The following is a 20357-nucleotide window of genomic DNA, read 5'->3' as shown; positions in this document are numbered from 1 at the left end:
GTCGTCTTTTTATAGTGGTCGCATCTAGGACAGGGGCAATAGTTTCTTTCCTGGCCATTTGCGAATGCGGCTTTCACAAATTCCTTTGTTTTTACAAACCATTCTTTCGTCATCTCTTTCTGACTAGGGTGACCGGTATACATCCACGCACGATCACTCATCTTGCCTAGCTACTAAAGACAAAAGAAATATATTTATATATAATTTAGCATTTATATTCATCGGTTAATCAGGTTTGCCATTTTTATTACGTCCACGCAACCTACACGCTAATAGGTAAAGATAGGTCCTAATCCCACCCGAGTATGTGTAGATTGGGTTCGTTTTCCCATGCTCTGCTCCGGATCCAACGCAAAACTTCGGCAGCACCTCCTCGCTGATCTCCTGATACACGTCTCCGCAATAAACAGAGAGGATGTGCATCCGGAGAACAACAGGGAGGCACTGACGAAATTCCGCATCGGATCTAGAGCACAGCATACGGGAAAACAAACCCAATCTACACATACTCGGGTTGTCCATGGATAATGTTGGACAATTCGAAAGGATGGCGGTTATAAATATGCAAAGACATGCATATTTATAGATGTCTCCCTTTCGAACGGGAGACGCATACTGGTCACGCATACTGATAAATTAATTTAATTACCTAAATCTAGAAAGTTTCATCCGGAAACCGAGCCATAGTAAATGAAGGGGCGAGGAGGAGATGAAATTTGTATTGACCCATGAATGCAGGGGCGGAGCACGTAGAACGCACGAGGAGGTCTTCGCACAGCAGACCTCACAGCGACGAGACAACTATCACATGTAAATCCACTCGATCAACACAAATATGCTAATTATGTCATTTTCGAGGAAAACAAGTTAAGAATATAATATTCATGAGCTAACCAAGGTTTTTATGCCATTTTCTAGCTAAATGGGTTAATTATCTCATTGTTGGGGAAAATAAGGTAAGGAGAATAAGAAAGAGGAGAAGAAAGAGGAGGAGGAGAAGAAGAAGAAGAAATCAAGAAGAATGAGAAGGAGGAGGAGGAGAAGAAGGAGAAGGTATTTTTTTCTCTTCTTCTTCTTCTTTCTTTTCATTTTTCCTATTTCTTCTCCTCTTCTCCTCTTGTTGGAGCTAAATTATCTAATTATGTCTTTTTGGAGCTATATGGGCTAATTATGTCATTTTAGAGGAAAACAAGCTAAGAATATAATATTCATGAGCTAACCAAGGTTCTTATGCCATTTTGGACTTATTATGGCATTTCGGAGCTAAATGGGCTAATTATGCCTTCTTCTCTTCTTCTCTTCTTCTTCTCTTCTTCTTCTTCTTGTTTTTTTCTTCTCCTCCTCCTCTTCTTCTTCTTCTCCTCCTCCTCCTCCTCCTCTCCTCTTCTCCTCCTCCTCTTCTTTCTATTAAGCTAACTAACTAACTAACCTAACTAACCAAGCTAGCTAAACCTATACAACACTAAACAGCAAAAAAATAACAAAAACATAATCTACCACTAAGTAACTAAAAAAGAATCTAGCTACCACTAATTAACAAAACAGAATCTACCACTAAACTACCTACTAAATCTACTAATTAACTAACTAAATCTACCAACTAACTAAACTACCAACTAACTAAAGATAATCTACCAACTAACTAAACTACCACTAAATCTACTAATTAACTAACCTACCAACTAAACTATATATACCACTAAATCTATTAATTAGCAAAAAAAAGCACCTTGGTTAGTAGTGGGCAGCCGGGGCGGTGACGGTCGGGGCGGTGGGTGACCTGGCCGGAGCTGGTGGAGGAGGGGGTCGTGGGGAGGAGAGGGCACCACGGCAAGGGGTGGCGCAATGGTGGATGAGAGGGGGTCGCGGGGAGGAGGGCACCAGGGCGGTGGTGGAGCAGGGGCACGGAGAGGAGGGGGCGGTGGTGGAGTAGGGGCACGGTGGTGGAGGAGGGGCGCAGGGAGGAGGAGGGGGCGAGCTCCAGCGGCGGGTCACGGGGAGAAGGGCGAGCTCCGGCGGCGGGTCACGGGGAGGAGGAGGGGGCGAGCTCCAGCGGCAGCGCGGGGAGAGAGAAGGGGGTTGTGGTGAACCGTTATGGGGGAGAGAGATGGGGTGGGGTGGGGGTTGACGACGTTAGGTCTAGTTGCCTCTTTGCCGTCTGCCGCCGACGGCAAAGTGGTAATAGGCTGACGGCAAAGTGTTGGACCGTTATGGGTTAGAGGGCGGTGTGGGGTGGGTTCTTTGCGGTCTGCCTGCATGTGCATTGTCGTCAGCTGGCAGACGACAAAGAGTACACTTATGGCAAAGAGGATGTTTTCCATCAGCCTACTCTTTGTCGTTTGGTTTTGGATAGCTGATGGCAAAGAGTGTCTTTACCATCAGCCAGCAGACGGCAAAGAAGCAGCAGATGGCAAATTCTCTGATTCCAGTAGTGTTTAAAAGGAAGACATACGATGATGGTGATAAGTCACTATTAAGAAAAACTCGACTTGTCGCAAAGATGTTTTCGACAAGATCAAAGAGTTGACTATGATGTGACTTTCTCACTCGTAGCGATGCTAAAAGTTTGTTGGAATTATGTTAGTAGTTGCTGCATTATTTGTGAAATATTGCACATAGGAAGACAAAACATTGTTTCCTCGACGGTTTCCTTGAGGAAAGATTGTATGTAATACAATCAGAAGGTTTTTTTCGATCCTAAGGATACTAACAAGTATGCAAGCTCCGGCGATCCTTTATGGACTGGTGCAAGCATCTCCGAGTTGGAATATACGCTTTGATGAGATGATCAAAGCTTTTGGGTTTGTACAAGGTTTATGAGAAACTTGTATTTCCAAAGAAGTGAGTGGGAGCACTATAGAATTTCTGATAAGTATATGTGGTTGACATATTGTGAATCAGAAGTAATGTAGAATTTCTGTAAAGCATAAAAGGTTGTTTGAAAGGAGTTTTTCAAAGGAATACCTGGATTGCGCTACTTGAACGTTGAGCATCAAGATCTATGGAGATAGATCGAAACGCTTAATAGAAGTTTCAACAAGATGCATGCCTTGACAAGTTTTTTTGAAGGAGTTCAAAATAGATCAGCAAAGAAGGAGTTCTTGGTTGTGTTGTGAGGTGTGAATTTGAGTAAGACTCAAAACCCGACCCCGGCAGAATAAAGAGAATAGGTGAAGGTCGTCTTCTATACCTTAGCCGTAGACTCTAAAGTATGCCATGCTGAGTACCGCACCTGATGTGTGCCTCGCTACAAGTCTGTTAAGAGGCACATAGAGTGATCCAGGATTGAATCACTGATCAGCGGTCAAAGTTATCCTTAGTAACTAATGGACTAAGGAATTTTTCTCGATTATGGAGGTGGTTAAAGAGTTCGTCGTAAAGGGTTACGTCGATGCAAGCTTTGACACTAATCCGAATAACTATGAGTAGTGAAATGGATTCGTATAGTAGAGTAGATATTTGGAGTATTTCCGAATAGCACGTAGTAGCAGCATCTATCAGATGACATAAAGATTTGTAAAGAACACATGGATCTGAAAGTTTCAGAACCTTTGACTAAAACCTCTCTCACGAGCAAAACGTGATCAGACCCGAGAACTATATGGGTGTTGGATTCGTTAAAATCACATGGTGATGTGAACTAGATTATTGACTCTAGTGCAAGTGGGAGACTGTTGGAAATATGCCCTAGAGGCAATAATAAATTAGTTATTATTATATTTCCTTGTTCATAATAATCGTTTATTATCCATGCTAGAATTGTATTGATTGGAAACTCAAATACATGTGTGGATACATAGACAACACACTGTCCCTAGTGAGCCTCTAGTTGACTAGTTCGTTGATCAAAGATGGTCAAGGTTTCCTGGCCATAGGCAAGTGTTGTCACTTGATAACGGGATCACATCATTAGGAGAATCATGTGATGGACAAGACCCAAACTATGAACGTAGCATATTGATCGTGTCGTTTTATTGCTATTGCTTTCTGCGTGTCAAGTATTTGTTCCTATGACCATGAGATCATATAACTCACTGGCATCGGAGGAATACCTTGTGTGCATCAAACGTCACAACGTAACTGGGTGACTATAAAGGTGTTCTACATGTATCTCTGAAGGTGTCCGTTGAGTTAGTATGGATCAAGACTGGGATTTGTCACTCCGTGTGACGGAGAGGTATCTCGGGGCCCACTCGGTAATACAACATCACACACAAGCCTTGCAAGCAATGTGACTAAGTGTAAGTCACGGGATCTTGTATTACGGAACGAGTAAAGAGACTTGCTGGTAACGAGATTGAAATAGGTATGCGGATACCGACGATCAAATCTCGGGCAAGTAACATACCGAAGGACAAAGGGAATGACATACGGGATTATATGAATCCTTGACACTAAGGTTCAACCGATAAGATCTTCGGAGAATATGTAGGATCCAATGTGGGCATCAAGGTCCCGCTATTGGATATTGAGTGAGGAGTGTCTCGGGTCATGTCTACATAGTTCTCGAACCCGCAGGGTCTACACACTTAAGGTTCGGTGATGTTTTATGCGTATTTGTGTTATATGGTTGGTTACCGAATGTTGTTCGAAGTCCCGGATGAGATCCAGGACGTCACGAAGAGCTCCGGAATGGTCCATAGGTAAAGATTGATATATAGGAAGTCCTGTTTTGGTCACCGGAAAAGTTTCGGGCTTATCGGTAATGTACCAGGAGTGCCGGGAGGGGTGTCGGGGACCATCGGGAGGGGTGTCACGCCCAAGGGGTCTCATGGGCTATGGGAAGAGATAAACCAGCCCCTAGTGAGCTGGAATAAGTTTCCACTAAGGCCCATAAGGTTTGAGAAGGAAAAACACAAGGTGGAAAGAGTTTCCAAGTGGGAAGGTGGAATCCTACTCCAAGTAGGATTGGAGTAGGACTCCTCCACCTCCAATTTCGGCCAAACCTTGAGGGTTTGAGGTTGCCTCCTCCCCTCTCTCCCTCCTATATATATTAGAGGTATTGGGGGTTTTTGAGATACAACTTTGCCATGTGCTGCTCGACCCTATACCACGCAGTTTTTCCTCTAGATCGTATTTCTGCGGAGCTTAGGCGAAGCCCTGCCGGAGTAGATCATCACCACCACCGGCGCATCGTCACGCTGCCGGAGAACTCTTCTACCTCTCCGCCCCCTCTTGCTGGATCAAGAAGGCGGAGATCGTCATCGAGTTGTACGTGTGCTGAACGCGGAGGTGTCGTCCGTTCGGTACTAGATCGGAACGGATCGCGGAACGGATCGTGGGACGGATCGCGGGACGGTTCGTCGGGCGGTTCGAGGGATGTGAAGACGTTCCACTACATCAACCGCGTTTCTTAACGCTTCCTGCTATGCGATCTACAAGGGTACGTAGATCCAAATCTCCTCTCGCAGATGGACATCACCATGATAGGTCTTCGTGCGCGTAGGAAATTTTTTGTTTCCCATGCAACGTTCCCCAACAGGCCTAAGGCCCACCTAGGGGTGCGCCACCCCCTCTCCCTGCCCTGGCCGCCGCACCTCCCATCTAAGGGGGCTGCCGCACCACCTAGGGTGGGAACCCTAGGGGTGTCACACACCCTCCCCTCCTCCTATATATAGATAGGGTTTTGGGGCTGTTTTGCACACAGTTTTCAATCTCCCTCGGCGCAGCCCTGCTTCCCTCCTTCCTCCTCTCCCACGGTGCTTGGCGAAGCCCTGCCGGGAGACCTCGTCTCTCCATCGACACCAAGCCGTCCTGCTGCCGGAGATCTTCCCCAACCTCTCCCTCCTCCTTGCTGGATCAAGGTGCGGGAGACGTCACCGGGCTGCACGTGTGTTGAACGCGGAGGTGCCGTGGTTCGGCACTAGATCGGAATCACACCGCGATCTGAATCGCCGCGAGTACGACTCCATCAACCGCGTTCTAGCAATGCTTCCGCTTAGCGATCTTCAAAGGTATGAAGATGCACTCACCCCTCTCTCATTGCTGGTCTCTCCATAGGAAGATTTGAATATGGCGTAGGAAAATTTTGAATTTATGCTACGTTATCCAACAATATTGTCATACTTGATATCGTTGTGATTGCGAGGGTCTGAGATAGATGAGTTTCCGAGATCTCTGGTTATGTGTTGACGGATGTGATACACTGGACGGGTAGTGTTATTGCTAGGAGTTGAGTGATAGATTTTACTCATTGTATCCGTGGACCCGATTAAATGACTAGAAAATTACAGAAGTTCTTAGGTGAAAATGCAAGTAGTTACCTATAGGACAATCTTCCAACAGATGCATGATGTGAGGTTGGGGTTCGACATCTAGTGAATTCGTTTGTTCACGGTCGTCTTACAGTTGTTTTCGTTGTGTCTTAAAGAGTCCTTGTAGCTTGCTACGACTCGGGGACGTTTCATATGTCGTGTGCATTGCCTTGTACATGATAGCTACTGTAGGATAGAGCCCGTGCGAACCTTATCACAAAAATATCGAACGAAATCTCTATCTTCAATTTGTTCTGGCTTGTTTCATAAGCCGCATCATTTGTTTTGTTGGAGTATGGTAACTCGAGTTGCTTGGATGTCAAGTGGTAATTTATATCATTTTTAGGTGATGTTTTAAACCTGTCCTTCAATTTCGTGCTATATTCGCGAGTGTAATGATGTAGATAAGGATGATCGAGTAACATCAGTTCCAGCCTCCGTACAAGCGTTGACGAAGCTGCAAACACCAGGTCAGGTGGATTGTGTGCTTTCGAAGCAAAATATTTTCTTCCGTTTCAAATGTGACGTGGAAAAGGCAAAGGACACGAAGCCGCTTTTCAGTTCCTGCGGCCGGTCGGGTCAGGGTTTGAATCCTTGGCATGCCCTTTTGCACGTCGCCCCCTGTTCGTTCAAAAACTATTTACGCTTCGGTCCTCCACAGTCCTCCTCCCCCCCCCCCCCCCCCCCCCCCCCCCCCTCATTAATGCTTCTCTGAGCTCACCACCTCACCACCGCAGAGAAACAGAGAGAGAAGGGGATTTTGTGCAGTTCCAACTTCCAAGAAGCGGAGAGGGAGAGAGAGAGCGGCTTGAGCTTCGATCTACGTGTTCGGAGCTGCGATTTCGAAAGGGATTAGTACGAGAGGGGGAGGCGGCGAGTTCGGGTGGGGGAGAAAGCCGCGCGACGACGACCCCCAATGCGCGCGAGCTCGGCCGCTGTGTGAGGAGGGGCGGTGGAAGCAACCCAGGATGACGGGAGTGGTGGTGGTCTCCACGGGGTGCAAGGGCGGAAGCCTGGGGAAGAAGAGGGGCGGCGGCGGCGGCGGCGGGGGCGAGGCGGAGGAGCGGGAGAGGCAGCAGCTGTCGGTGCTGGCGCTACTGCTCGCGGCCGTGCGGAGGTCGGTCGTGGCGTGCCGGGTGGAGCGGGAGCCGGACCGCCGCTGGGGGGAGGACGGCGAGGATGCGGCCTCCCCCGAGCTGGCGGAGATGGAGATCGGCTGGCCCACCGACGTCCGCCACGTCGCGCACGTCACCTTCGACCGCTTCCACGGCTTCCTCGGCCTCCCCGTCGAGTTCGAGGTGGAGATGCCTCCCCGCGTCCCCAGCGCCAGGTACCCTTCCTTACATCCATGAGATCTCATCAACCTTCCTAGCTTCTTTCCATGTTCCACAAGTCTTTAGCTTCTGCAAACTCTCCCAAATTAAGGTTCAACATTTTTGGTGAAGCAGAGAAAAAAATCACGGAGGTTGCTGATTTGGAACTCGGCCTTGAGCAACTCGTGCTGGTTGCTTGATGTGGAATTGCTGTCATTTTTGTTAAATTTTCTTGACCTGTTCAAGCAACGTTTACTTCCTGATAGATAGATAGATCTGGAAACGCGGCAGGAGTTTCCGTTCGTATTAATTCAAAAGTCCCTGTAACGGTGGGTGCCTTTAATAGCTTCCTTTATAAAACCAAGACTTCAACTGATGTAGACTGTGTATGGTTCAGTGGGATGATACAACAACTTTGTTGGAAATGTCATAAGGAATTTTGAATTTTAGCCAACTACTCCCTCCGTTCCTAAATATAAGTCTTTTAGAGATTAGGAGTACATTAGAAGACTACATACGAATCAAAATGAGTGAATTTACACTTTAAAGTATGTCTATATACATCCGTATGTACTTTTGTAGTGAAACCTTTAAAAAGACTTATATTTAGGAACGGAGGGAGTAGTATAGTACTTCTTTTATTTCAGATTCAGAATGTTTGTTGTCATAAATTTGCCCTTCCAAATTCAGTACGCACATGGAGTTAACAGGACATCTAAAACTGTTATTTAATATGCACATGGAATTAACTGCATGACTACAAAATGGTATTTAATGGTGACTTTGTCCAAGATTCCGTCGTGTGCACATGGAATTAACTTGAACACTAAAACTGATATGACTTTGTCCAAGATTCTATATCTGAACACAATTCACTCCACAAAGCGTGACTAAGGATGCTTACATTTTTTCCCTCAGTGCGAGTGTTTTCGGTGTCTCGGCCGAATCAATGCAATGCACTTACGATGGCAAGGGAAACTCGGTCCCAACCATACTGCTGCTTATGCAGGAGAGGTTGTATGGTCAGGGGGGGCTAAAGGTCAGACATCATTAGTCATTAGTTGCTCCATACCAGCAGGCCTGAATCAGCATGAATTTGCTCATCTGAGGTTTTGTATCTTCAGGCTGAAGGGATCTTTCGCATAAACCCGGAGAATGACCAAGAAGAGCATGTGAGGGATCAACTGAACAAAGGAGTTGTTCCTGAGGACATTGATGTTCACTGCTTGGCAAGCCTCATTAAGGTACGCTTGTCCTTCACTCGTCTCAAAATATGATGACAGAACAAGGACAGTGTGTTCACACGATCGATAGACTGTAATCATATGTCTAAAATCAAATGTTAAACAAAGTCTGTTGGTTTTACAAGACGACATGACTGGAACTTGTATGTATTGGTCAGGCATGGTTCAGGGAGCTTCCTGAAGGTGTGCTGGATAGCCTCTCCCCGGAGCAGGTTCTGCAATGCAATTCTGAAGAGGAATTCCTAGAGCTTGTGACGCTACTGCGCCCCACTCCAGCTGCACTCCTCAATTGGGCTGTTGAGCTAATGGCTGATGTTGTGGAAGAGGAGGAGCTAAACAAGATGAATGCTAGAAACATAGCCATGGTGTTTGCCCCCAACATGACTCAGGTAATCAGCACATTACTATTCTTGCAGGGTAGCACATGTGTACTGACCTAACCTCCGGAAAAGGAAAAACCTGCTAGCAAGTTGTCAATTACTGCAGCTAATCTTTAAACTTTTTATTGAATGCTAGATGTCAGATCCTTTGACAGCCCTGATGCATGCTGTGCAAGTCATGAACTTTCTCAAAACATTGATCTTGAGAACTCTTCGAGAGCGTGATGATGTAGCTCCTGGAGAGTACACTCCATACTCATCTCCAGCATCTTCTGGTAGGCATTCTGATGCCGAATACTATGGCAGTGAGCGGGAGATGATGGACAGAAGCTGTGAGCTGAGCGATATGCACAGCCAGATCAGCAAGTCCGGGGGGCAGGTGGATTATTTGGTGAGGTACAACACCTGTTTCGACAGTGAACAGGAAGGCGACCATCCCCTCACCGAAGCTGAAGAGGTGTTCTTGGATCGGCTGGAAAGCCAACTTGAAGATGACAGACCAGAGGGAAGCACAAGCAAACAGCCCCAGGTAAGCTCCGAGATTGTAGAAATGGAGGACGATCATCCCGAGCTGAAATCTGAAACCAAGGCATTGGAGGACATACAAGAAGAAGGTGCAGAGTTACTGAAATGATAAGAGTCTTGTGTTCTTGGGCAGGTAGATGTTGTGGTTTTTACTCTCTGGTGGATCGTGTCTGTCAACATCTGGTTGAAATGTATTGCTTGTAGTGTATGAACTAAACTTTGCTGGTGCTTGGATATGGCCATGTGGGTCATTCATATCTGCCCTGCCATAGGGTACCACAAGGATTTACTGCTGTATGGTCAACAGTGTCGTATGGAAATGACTGCATTAGTATGCACTCGATGGTGTCGTATGGAAATGACTGCATTAGTATGCACTCGATGGTATTCTATCTGTACAAAAAATCTTTTTTTTTTTCATGCGACTTAATTTTTGATTCTTCATGGTGGTGTCTGCCTAACGAGATGCAAATTTAGCAATAAGATGGCTCCAGTAACAGTTACTTTCATTTTCAACTTTGTCCAACTATCATGGTATATACTTCCTTTGTTCCTAAATATAAAACCTTTTAAATGAATGAATCTACACTTTAAAATATGACTATACATTCGTATGTAGTCCATGGTAGAATCTCTAAAAGGTCTTATATTCTTTCCGTCTGAAAATACTTGTCATAAAAATGATTGTATCTAAGATGTATTTTAATTTTAGATACATCCATTTTTATACATTTGTACGACAAGTAATTCGGTATGAAGGAAGTATTTAGGAACGGAGTATAAGCCAAAGTGAAAAGCCCAACTAAACACCCACGTAGGTTCCTCATATGCAATGCTAAGTTTGAAATCGCAACCAAAAGAATCAATATATATTGCTAGGAATCTGTTGTAGTGGAGGTGTAGAACTCGTCATCTGTAATAGTTCCCTGATGTTACTTTTCCAGTTAATCAGACACAGAATTACAGGCATCAATCAATTATCATGGTAGAGTTCAGAGTCCAGCAACAAAACTAACCGCACATACATTTATCAGCAGTTAGAAGTGATATTACAACGAAGTAGAAAACTGTGATATCCCAGTTAATTTCCCCTCGTAAGAGTATTATAAGAAATAATATCAATTAGTGACATAGCTTAGTACACAAACCAGTGTTATGTTCCCTTGCAAAGAATATTGGATACTAGTATACTGGTGTTGTTTAGTGTTTGCTTATCCGGATTAGTGCCATAGCTTAGTGCAGAAACCAGTCCTCGGCCTTTTACTGGCAACAATTTCTTCAAATGAATCCAGGAGCTGCCCTGCCAAACTACCGGGCTCATCAACCAGGGTGCGGATAAAGGTCAAGACAACCCTCCGCTCCTGCTCCGTCGATCTCAGGCTAAACCAGGTTAGAAATCTCATCCTAAATTCCTTCTCGATGTGGCCACAACATTCCAACCATCGAATGGTCTTCACACAGTACTCATAGTTATTATCTAGCTCACCCAACCTACGGGAGAAGTGCCTCTGTGAACCGATGACCAGATTGCCATCCTCCGCACAGGTTTCCTGCTCCAAGTCTGATGTCTGCTTCCGACTTTGTGATCGGGATTCCATTGCAGGTGCCTCCCCGACATGCCCCTCGGTGCAGGTCGCAAAATCACCACAGCCATTGGACTTTCTCAAATCATTCTTTCTTGAACTATACCCATTCTCATTTCGGAGGCACTCTGTTGGCATGACTACCTCAGCGTTTAAATCTGGGACTGAGGTTTCATTAAGGTCGAGTTTGCGTGGAACAACATGTGCAACTTGACCCTTCTCTGGTAGCACTGAATCACTCTGATCACAGGAATCTTCAATCTCATCTTTACAGAACTCACTGGGGCAACCATCCTCTTCCCATGCCCTCCGTAATACTTTACCCAGCTGGCGCACCTTGAAGCCTGACGACCTGCCATTTTGCCTCCTGACATTTCTTTTGGCAGTAGACGAGCAACCTTCTGCACCGTGCTCTGTGTTCTTGTGTATGATCTCCACACTCCTGGTAAAGCACTTAGACTCGGAGTGGCCAAGTTCACCACCCTGAACAAATGAAATGATCCGAAAGGCATACTCCGTGCAGGGCTGCAGATTGGAGATCAGTATCCTTCTTTGGTCTTTGGGGAAAATAACAGGCTCCCCAGTGGAAGGCGGTTCTCTGCTGTTCCAGTACCAAAGCTTGTAGCCTTTGATAGCATGATACTGTGAGGAAGCAGTTTCTTTCAGAACAATCACTAATGATGAAGCTGTAATATCTTCAAATCTAAACCTGCAGGCAGTAGGAAGTGTATCTGCACCATGAAAAGAAGTTTGTAAGATTCATAGAAGTGTTAAGTTCCACATGAAACCACTAGAAAGAGGTAAAACATAAATAAAATAATGAATTACCAATTTGTTTAGTTTCTGCTTGAGAGTTTGACTGCAGCCAGTCATCTGCCTTCTTCATTGCTAGAGAGCAAAGTTTCTGCACATCGGCAGCAACAGGAAGCCGTCCCACAATGCACCGGGCCATCTTAGAAGACCCATCAAGGGGACCAACCTCAGTTTCCAGCTTTGCCTTTGCATCCTGTACAATCTGATGCAGCTCTTTAAAACGGGTTGTGCCATCCAAAAGCCTATGACTTAGGTGTATACGAGAACAAAGAATATCAACCCGACGAGCATCTTTAGCAACCGCTAGCTGCCTTTTCCAGAACCTGCTCCATCCAAAGGTACCATAAATAAGAAAAACTAAAAGGAAATAAACAGGAAAATGATTCACTATAACAGAGCTCATGTACAATAATGTATGGATAAAATGTAGTATAACTGTCATACTTCTAATGTATGTTTCAGGCAAAATTAACAAATAGGTTAGCTGAGGTTGGGGAATATCACGACTTAAATGTTTAAAACCGAACAAAATCTATCATAGAAAAGTTCTGAGTCAGCTAGTAAAAATGAGAGGAAATCAAAATCTCAAGAATTCCAGCCTTAACTGATAAAATCAGGAAAAATGCAACATAACAGAAAATGCATAGCAACATTCCCATACCGAAAATATAAGCCAATGCATCAGCAAGAAGCAAAACTACTCACCCAAGTATTCCAATAACCTTCCCACAGGCAGCACAGCAATAGTTACCATCTAGGTGCATAGATTGCCCAAGATCAATGCGCCCTGCCTTTCGGCGCTGGAGTGCGCACTCGACGTGGCAGGACGACTCACAGCAATCTGTGTCACCAGTCTCCGATGAGCAGACGAGCCAAAGGCTAGGATCTTTGTTGTCATCGAAAAGGTGACATATACAACACGAACACCGTTTACAGAATGTATTCTCTGAGGTAAGCACAGCTTTGCAGGCTGCATTTTTGCATATCCATGTGGAAGGAGGCTTTTTGTCTTGAAACACTTCGCTCTCACGTAGTTGAATAGGATGGCCCGCCTTTCTTGGGGGCTTCCTGAGAGCCTGAATACCAGTGAGGCTTGGACTATTGTTGTTATTTGAGAAGAGCTTCTTGGAATCAATGTTCTTGCACCTTTTTGCGGTTGCTTCTCTTGGAATTTCTTCCACCGACTTGCATTTGGACACGACAGGCTGTTTCTTTTCTGTACTAACACTAGCATCGTTTGATTCTTGTTCCAGAAAAAAAATCAGTGGTTCCTGGGCATGGTCTGAAATGGTGTTGCTGTCATCAGCGGGTTTAATCTCTTCATGTTCGCTCGCATCACTAGAAGCATGTAAAGCTAGCAAGGGAAAAGACAAAGTAGAGAAAAGGAACAAAAACATTAGTATGAACAGAAAACAACAAATCTTATGAACTAAATACCACCCAGCTCCCGGCAATTAAAAACTACTTGTAGATACTAGCATGGTTGCACTTGTTGAACACTTGAATATGCAATTCTCAGCCTAAACTCGCCGCCATCAAATATCACCATATAGCCCGACATGCTGCTAGTCAATTAATTAATAAACATGTAAAAGAGGAAAGTGGTAACTAGTAAAACACGCGTGGCTAAGAAGAAAGCAGGCATCCATCCATGATTGACTTGCCCCGGTGCGCGGGTTCACACGCAGCATGGGACCCACCGAGGCACCAACCAGGAAGCTAAGATCGAGCTTGCGCGCGCGCGCGCGGGAGAAGAATGATCGGATCGATCGGATCGGATGGAATCACGCAGGGATGCATTGAGGGTTGCTAAAAGCGCACAGGATTCGGGTTTGATTGCTCACGGCGAAGAAGAAGAAAAGGTAGCCTAATAAGCAAGCTGCTGGGTAGGGCCGGCTCACCCGCAGCGACGAATCCGGACGGATCTCCTCCGGTTGACTCCATCCCGGTGGAGGGCCGCGGCCGCCGCCGAGGAGCACGAGGGGGGAGCGGACGGTTCTGCTCCGGCCGGACGGCTGCTACGGCTTTGGTGGAAGGAGAGGAGAGGAGGGTTTTGTTCCTCTCCCGGGATGGTGGTGCACGAGACCGACAAGACAGAGAGTGGAGGTGGGCCGGCCCGAGAATTGGGTTTCCATCTCATCTTCCCTTAAGAATAAGTTTTTCTTTTTCTTTCTATTTCTAAAGTTTGATCTCGAGTTTTTCAAACGTTCAAGTTAAGTTGGGAGATTCACTTTGTCATCCGTACAAAATTAATCCATTTTTACCCCCCAAAGAAAGGCGAGGGGTCCGCTTGACCATTAGACCAACTCTCATAGATTCATCATATCAACGATAGGCATTTGTTGTGTGAAGTATCTCTACTATTAAAGCAGGATGTGTCGTCGTGATGGTTCAACCTCCGCGATGGTTCGACCTCCCAACGCTAACGCTCGCTACCCTCCCACCCACGTTCCACCACCGATTTTTATTCAACCCTTCAAAAACCAGTCGGTTTAATTAAAAAAAAATATCTTTCTTCCTCTACGATTGGAAAATCCGCTGGCACCTCCCCCCGCACGACGCATCCAACTCCCAGCCCCCAACTCCCCCCACTCCATCGCTCCTGCCGCTCCCCTCCTCGCCGGGACGACCCTCATCTCAGCGGCGGCCAGATCCGCGCCGCGCAGCTTCCCGCCGCGTTCGACTGGTTCAGGGATGCGGGCGGTGGGGCGGACGCGTATCTCTACGACGACCTGGACGTCGTCGCCATCCCGGCGCTCCTCGACTCCCGCTTCGACGGCGAGAAGGTCGACACTCAACCGCCTCCTCACCCTCATATCGCTGGGCTTCTACGTCGACCACCGCTTCCCGCAGGTCCCCAGCCCCCAACTTCCCCCACTCCATCGCTCCTGTCGCTCCCCTCCTCGCCGGGACGACCCTCATCTCAACGGCGGCCAGATCCGTGCCGCGCAGCTTCCCGCCGCGTTCGACTGGTTCAGGGATGCGGGCGGTGGGGCGCACGCGTGTCTCTACGACGACCTGGACGCCGTCGCCATCTCGGCGCTCCTCGACTCCCGCTTAGCATGCAAAAGAACAATCTTTTGTCCTGCATGGTAACAAATTTCTAGGGAAAGACCTCTCATTTTTTTCAGAATGACTTATTGAGGTTTGATTCCAGCATTGATTCGTCGGAGCTTGTCCTAATCTTGGTTTTCAGCATTATTTTCCTCTTTGATAATGGTTGTTTAAAAAACTTAGGGGCGGTGCATTGGTTGTAAATTTTCTCAAAAATATATGGCATCTCTTGTTCATTGCTATCCATAATTTCCACACAAAGCTTTGTAATCTTTGTCAGGTAAGCATGCTAATTTCTACAGTAATTAAAATGGCATGCCGTTTGTCCAGGTAATAAACTGCAGGCGTTCTTAATTTGTTAATTATGATATAATCCCAGTGGAGAAAGAAACGATATTAGACAAGGGAACTCATAGGCATACTGTTTACTACTAAAAGATCAATCTCTGGCTTCTTATAATTATCAAGTGTTGAAGCTTTCTTATTCTCGTTCTCTCTCTATCTCTGGTCTACAAGGCCGTGCTGCGGCTGCAGGTACAGACACGTGCCATGGCTCGCTTAGATGGTCATCACGCTAGCTACATACATCCTGAAGTAGGACCCCTCATCAAGAAGAAATGAATACTTTTCTACAGGTTATTTCATGAATGATGATGATACAAAATCATCATGGAATATTACTATAAGATCATAGTATGCATTTTCTTTGTTTGATATATGTATATTACATCTCTATGTTTATGCTCATGACATCAATAATATATTAGTTCCTAGAGACAGAATAGATACATTATCACACATTTTATATGTTTGCTTCAAACTCAAGGTTATAATATTTACTTACCAATCTTTTGCAGGTTTTGAGGTTGCTCCATGCCATATTGTTGAGCTTCGTAAAAATGGAGAGGGGACTTGCTGCGGATTCATCATCTTTGACCTCACATCTTGCAAGGTGAATACTGTAATATAGAATTTGTAAAAGAATTCCATATCTTCCGTGTTTGCACTGAGTATCTTAGTTTATTTTTGGAAATGGAAGGGTAGCAGTATGTTTTACTTGTGTCATGCAGAAAATTTCTATTGCAGTATTACTATTGAGGCAAAAGTAATCAAGAGAGCATATAAGAAGCTTGCCTTGGATGCTTTGTTCATTCAGCAAGATTTATTGCCAGAACAGAAAAGTTGCTTTTGTTTCTTCCCACTACTTGTAATTTCATTAATTTTCATGTTAAAGTGGAACACGTATTAATGTACTTTTGTTGTTGTGTTCTTTATTAGTTGCCAATAAGGATGAGCTGATGGTGAGATTATTTGCTGAAATGGTATTCAGTTCTAAGGCTAGCATAATAAGAAATGAAGATATTAACCACATTATCAATAGAGGAGAAGAGACAACATCACAACCTGATGCAAGAAAACTCCTCACATTAGTTCCCATGCTTTAAGATTTGTTCATTGTAGAAGTTATATTCTAAATGTTCTGCCAACTCCTAACAATACTGCTTGATGACCATAGTGAGGATATGATGTTTTATGGGCCTCTCGAGAAGTGCCCAATTTGTGGTGGTCAGCTTGAGTGCAAGGGGTGGAAATACAAGTGTACTAGCAAATACAGTGAGTGGCCAAGCTGCATTTTCAACAGCAATAGTCCTCCAAGGAAATATGATCCTATAAAGGTGCCGGAGGATGTCAGCAATGGTTTTTTGAACATGGAAATGAGGCCACACTCTTCCGGGTATTTATGTACCAGTGCTGCATTCACTTTGTGAACGGTCAACAATTTGAAATAATTTGCTTGATCCCCTGCAGTGGCTGAAGCGGCAAGAAGGGAAGGGGTACCCTAAGCGTGATGTGGATGAAGAGGCCCATATCTTCTCAGGCATGATGGTTGCGCTGTCTGGACGGATGTCGCGCTCACACGTATTGTACCTGAACACTTACCCCCTTCTACATTACGATTATGTGTTGCATAAATCCGATTCTATTGCTTCTGAAAATGGCCATGCTTATTTCAAGGAGCAGATTCTGAACCATGGAGGACAAGTGAATAATTCCGTGCTTGGTGGGTAACATGTAGTACTAACCTTTCTGTTGTATCATCTATGAACTGCTGCCATTGCTGATGTCGGTGCCTTTGCATTGCAGGTGTCACATGTGTAGTTGCTTTTCCAGCTGAGAGAGACAAGGGAGGCTGAGGAGGGTTTGCTGAAGCACTATAATAATCCCTTGATGACCACTTTCTTATCTTCCATTGTAGTCCATGCTGTGTTTAGCACATATGAAAGCAGTCCATTTCTATTTTTACTTTTAAAAAGGAATGCTTGCCTGTACATTACCCTTTCTGATCATGTGTTCATTGCACAATTGGACCATGCATGCACAGGGAGCGCGGAACTCCTGTAGTGAGTGAGAACTGGATAGTCGATAGCATTCAGAAGAAGGAAGCCCAGCCATTGGATGCTTATGATATTGTATCGGATGTTGTTCCGGAGGGCAGAGGACTGCCGCTGGACAAGCTTGATCCAAGCGAGGAGGCCATCAAGACTTTGGCGGCACAGGTAATTAGTTGCCTTTAACTTTTGCACTTATAATTGCAGCTTCAGTCGGGTAATCAATAGCTCTGTTTTGGTTGGGCAGCTGAAACTTGCTGGCAAAAGATCGGTGCACAAGGACTCTAAACTGGGCAAAGACGGCGGGTGTATCTTTGAGAAGGATGACATCATCTACAATTGTGCCTGTTCAATTTGCGACTTAGGATCCGAGACTAACCAGTATGTACTTCTGTGTTATCTATCATGTGTGTTGAGGCCTTAGTGGAGGTGAAGTGTACACTGATTTGAGCACTTGTAAACTGTTCTATCTATGTAGGCTCTCCATTATGCAGCTGATCATGCTACCTGAAGAACACCTGCACCTTTTCTACAAGAAGGGTCCAATTGGCCATGATCATATGGCACAGGAACGAGTCGAGGATTTTGGTAACCATGTCAACGGTGCTATCAAGGAATTTGCCCGTCTGTTCAAGGAGGTTACTGGAAATGATTTCGAGCCATGGGAGAGAGAAAAGAAGTTTGAGAAGAAGAGTATGAAGATGTACCCCTTGGACATGGTACATCTTTCAGTTTCTTTATTTTCTGATTCCATGCTATGGAGTAGCACCCAGAAACATAACTGTTTTTTCTCTCCTTATCAGGACTAGTCCGTTGCCCGTGCGTTGCTACGGTGCCATGCATATACTCTGGTTCAACACCAGTTCTGAAGTATACCTTTAGAATCCTCATGAAAACTAAACAATATTGTTATCCTTTTCTTTACAATTAAATCACTATTTTCATTTACCGTCAATTTATTTTTATTTCATTGATCTACAGAAAAATATATATGTGTGCTTGCATAATTTGCTACATCATGGGTTGCCAACGCCTTATATTTGACTTTTGTAATTGGATATCCAACCTATACTTGGGAAAGGGGTGCTTCCTTGTTGTAAGAGCTATGCAATAACCTTGAGACTGGGATTAGCAGCCTAGTATATGAGAAGACATGCCTTTATCCTAGTGTCGTATATATATCAAAATTATGTATTATGCCTTAATCAGAAGAACTCCGGAAAATCTACCAAATAAAAAAACAACAAGCACATGAGCACATTTCCCACTTCCAGAAATAAAGAAGAACAAGGAAAGTGTGTATGAGAAAGAAAAACAACTTTTAAAAAGAGTGAATAATGCAAAAGTGTGTATGAGAAGAGACACAAAACTGAAGGCAAATGGACATAATTCTCATCATACCAATATGCATGATACTTGTTTTGTGCATACATACATGTTCGAGAGTAATACTTTTTGTGTGCATACAAGTGCCGCAAAAGCAGCTTGTCTAAAAGTAGCAAAACTAAGAAGAGAAACAAACAACCTTCTCTGCTCCCATGGCTCTTTTCAGTTGTTTTTTGTTAAACAATCTACTGATCACACCGTTGCAATTGATCTGCAAGACTGATTCTCGAGGCTCAAACCTCAATTGCAAGATTGAATTGAATAGCAATATGTTGGTCAAAACCGTTTGCGTCTCCATCTTGTTCTACCTGATCCACCATGGAACATACAGTAATACTTTATGTACAAAGTAGAGTATATACTTTTTGCCAGAAGAAAACAAAGCAGCGTATGTACTTTGTGACACAAGAGGTAATATTACAAGCTAAAAAATGCTCCCTCCGTCCCAAAACAAGTGACTCAACTTTATACTAACTTTAAAATTTGTACAAAGTTGAGTCACTTATTTGGGATGGGGGGAGTAGTAAACAAGTAGCATGCCTCTTACTTAACATATTAACACACTAACTTCAGATATCATATCATGTCACAATGATGAGCGAACAATTTAATACAGCAGAAAATATAAATAAATGTAACCACTATGAAACAAACAGTACTGGAATGAACCATGTATCTATTTAACTTTTTAAACAGATTGTTAACAAACTAAAAGAAATACAATCTACTGTATGAGGGAAGACTATTAGTGCAATTTTTCCAGTCAAAAAATATATATTACCAGTCTATTTTTCATTTAAGAAAATAAAAATTATGTTTGCATGAGAGAATATAACTTCTACAACAGACAAATCTTAAAGCATGGGAAGTAATGTGAGGAGTTTTCTTGCATCACGTTGTGATGTTGTCTCTTCTCCTCTATTGATAATGTGGTTAATATCTTCATTTCTTATTATGCTAGCCTTAGAACTGAATACCATTTCAGCAAATAATCTCACCATCAGCTCATCCTTATTGGCAACTAATAAAGAACACAACAACAAAAGTACATTAATACGTGTTCCACTTTAACATGAAAATTAATGAAATTACAAGTAGTGGGAAGAATCATATTCACAGTCTCAACAACAACTTGTACATACTTGAAGAAAGATACAGGCCGATAAATGCAGCAAGAAGAATTGTTGAAGGGCAAACAAACCTCTCTTCAAATGGGCATCTGTAAGCATCCCAATAGGAAGGTCAGGCAGATCCTGGGCCATCTCTGTCAAAGCATACCTGTGACACAAACCAGTAGGTATCATATTTGTTATGATCTCTCCGACAAACAGAGAGCCACTAAATTGTAGGCGACTAAACTATTCAGCAAGTTAAACAATTCCCCAAGAAACATGAACATGTGTTAACTGACACGT

The 20357-nt window shown here is 44.3% G+C and overlaps 3 protein-coding genes across 5 annotated transcripts; 2 read left to right on the top strand and 1 right to left on the bottom strand.

Moving 5' to 3' along the window:
• Nucleotides 1–6981: 6981 nt before the first annotated feature.
• On the top strand, nucleotides 6982–10054 carry LOC123398335 (rho GTPase-activating protein 2). Its single transcript, XM_045092814.1, has 5 exons — nucleotides 6982–7584; nucleotides 8486–8606; nucleotides 8692–8811; nucleotides 8970–9200; nucleotides 9328–10054. Exons 1-5 carry the CDS (start codon nucleotides 7223–7225, stop codon nucleotides 9823–9825), a joined length of 1332 nt encoding a protein of 443 aa, XP_044948749.1. The 5' UTR covers nucleotides 6982–7222; the 3' UTR covers nucleotides 9826–10054.
• Nucleotides 10055–10676: 622 nt separating this feature from the next.
• LOC123398334 (VIN3-like protein 1) lies at nucleotides 10677–14224 on the bottom strand. Its single transcript, XM_045092813.1, has 4 exons — nucleotides 14014–14224; nucleotides 12818–13466; nucleotides 12128–12435; nucleotides 10677–12030 (listed from the first exon to the last, which is right to left on the bottom strand). Exons 1-4 carry the CDS (start codon nucleotides 14054–14056, stop codon nucleotides 10937–10939), a joined length of 2094 nt encoding a protein of 697 aa, XP_044948748.1. The 5' UTR covers nucleotides 14057–14224; the 3' UTR covers nucleotides 10677–10936.
• A 401-nt stretch (nucleotides 14225–14625) lies between these two features.
• LOC123396461 (protein ADP-ribosyltransferase PARP3-like) lies at nucleotides 14626–18563 on the top strand. 3 transcript variants are annotated; one of them, XM_045091393.1, is made up of 10 exons: nucleotides 14626–15204; nucleotides 15683–15801; nucleotides 16024–16118; nucleotides 16683–16901; nucleotides 16976–17086; nucleotides 17189–17228; nucleotides 17312–17724; nucleotides 17804–17937; nucleotides 18035–18275; nucleotides 18360–18563. In XM_045091393.1, exons 7-10 carry the CDS (start codon nucleotides 17542–17544, stop codon nucleotides 18363–18365), a joined length of 564 nt encoding a protein of 187 aa, XP_044947328.1. In that variant the 5' UTR covers nucleotides 14626–15204; nucleotides 15683–15801; nucleotides 16024–16118; nucleotides 16683–16901; nucleotides 16976–17086; nucleotides 17189–17228; nucleotides 17312–17541; the 3' UTR covers nucleotides 18366–18563. The 3 variants fall into 3 exon arrangements, with proteins under 3 accessions (XP_044947328.1, XP_044947327.1, XP_044947329.1); XM_045091392.1 differs by lacking the exon at nucleotides 15683–15801; XM_045091394.1 differs by lacking the exon at nucleotides 15683–15801 and having other exon boundaries at nucleotides 17183–17228.
• Nucleotides 18564–20357: the final 1794 nt, after the last annotated feature.

This window comes from Hordeum vulgare, chromosome 5H, assembly GCF_904849725.1.
Source record: "Hordeum vulgare subsp. vulgare chromosome 5H, MorexV3_pseudomolecules_assembly, whole genome shotgun sequence".
NCBI lineage: Eukaryota > Viridiplantae > Streptophyta > Magnoliopsida > Poales > Poaceae > Hordeum > Hordeum vulgare.
The sequence above is the reverse complement of the archived record's forward strand: the minus strand, read 5'-3'. Positions and strand labels throughout refer to the sequence as shown.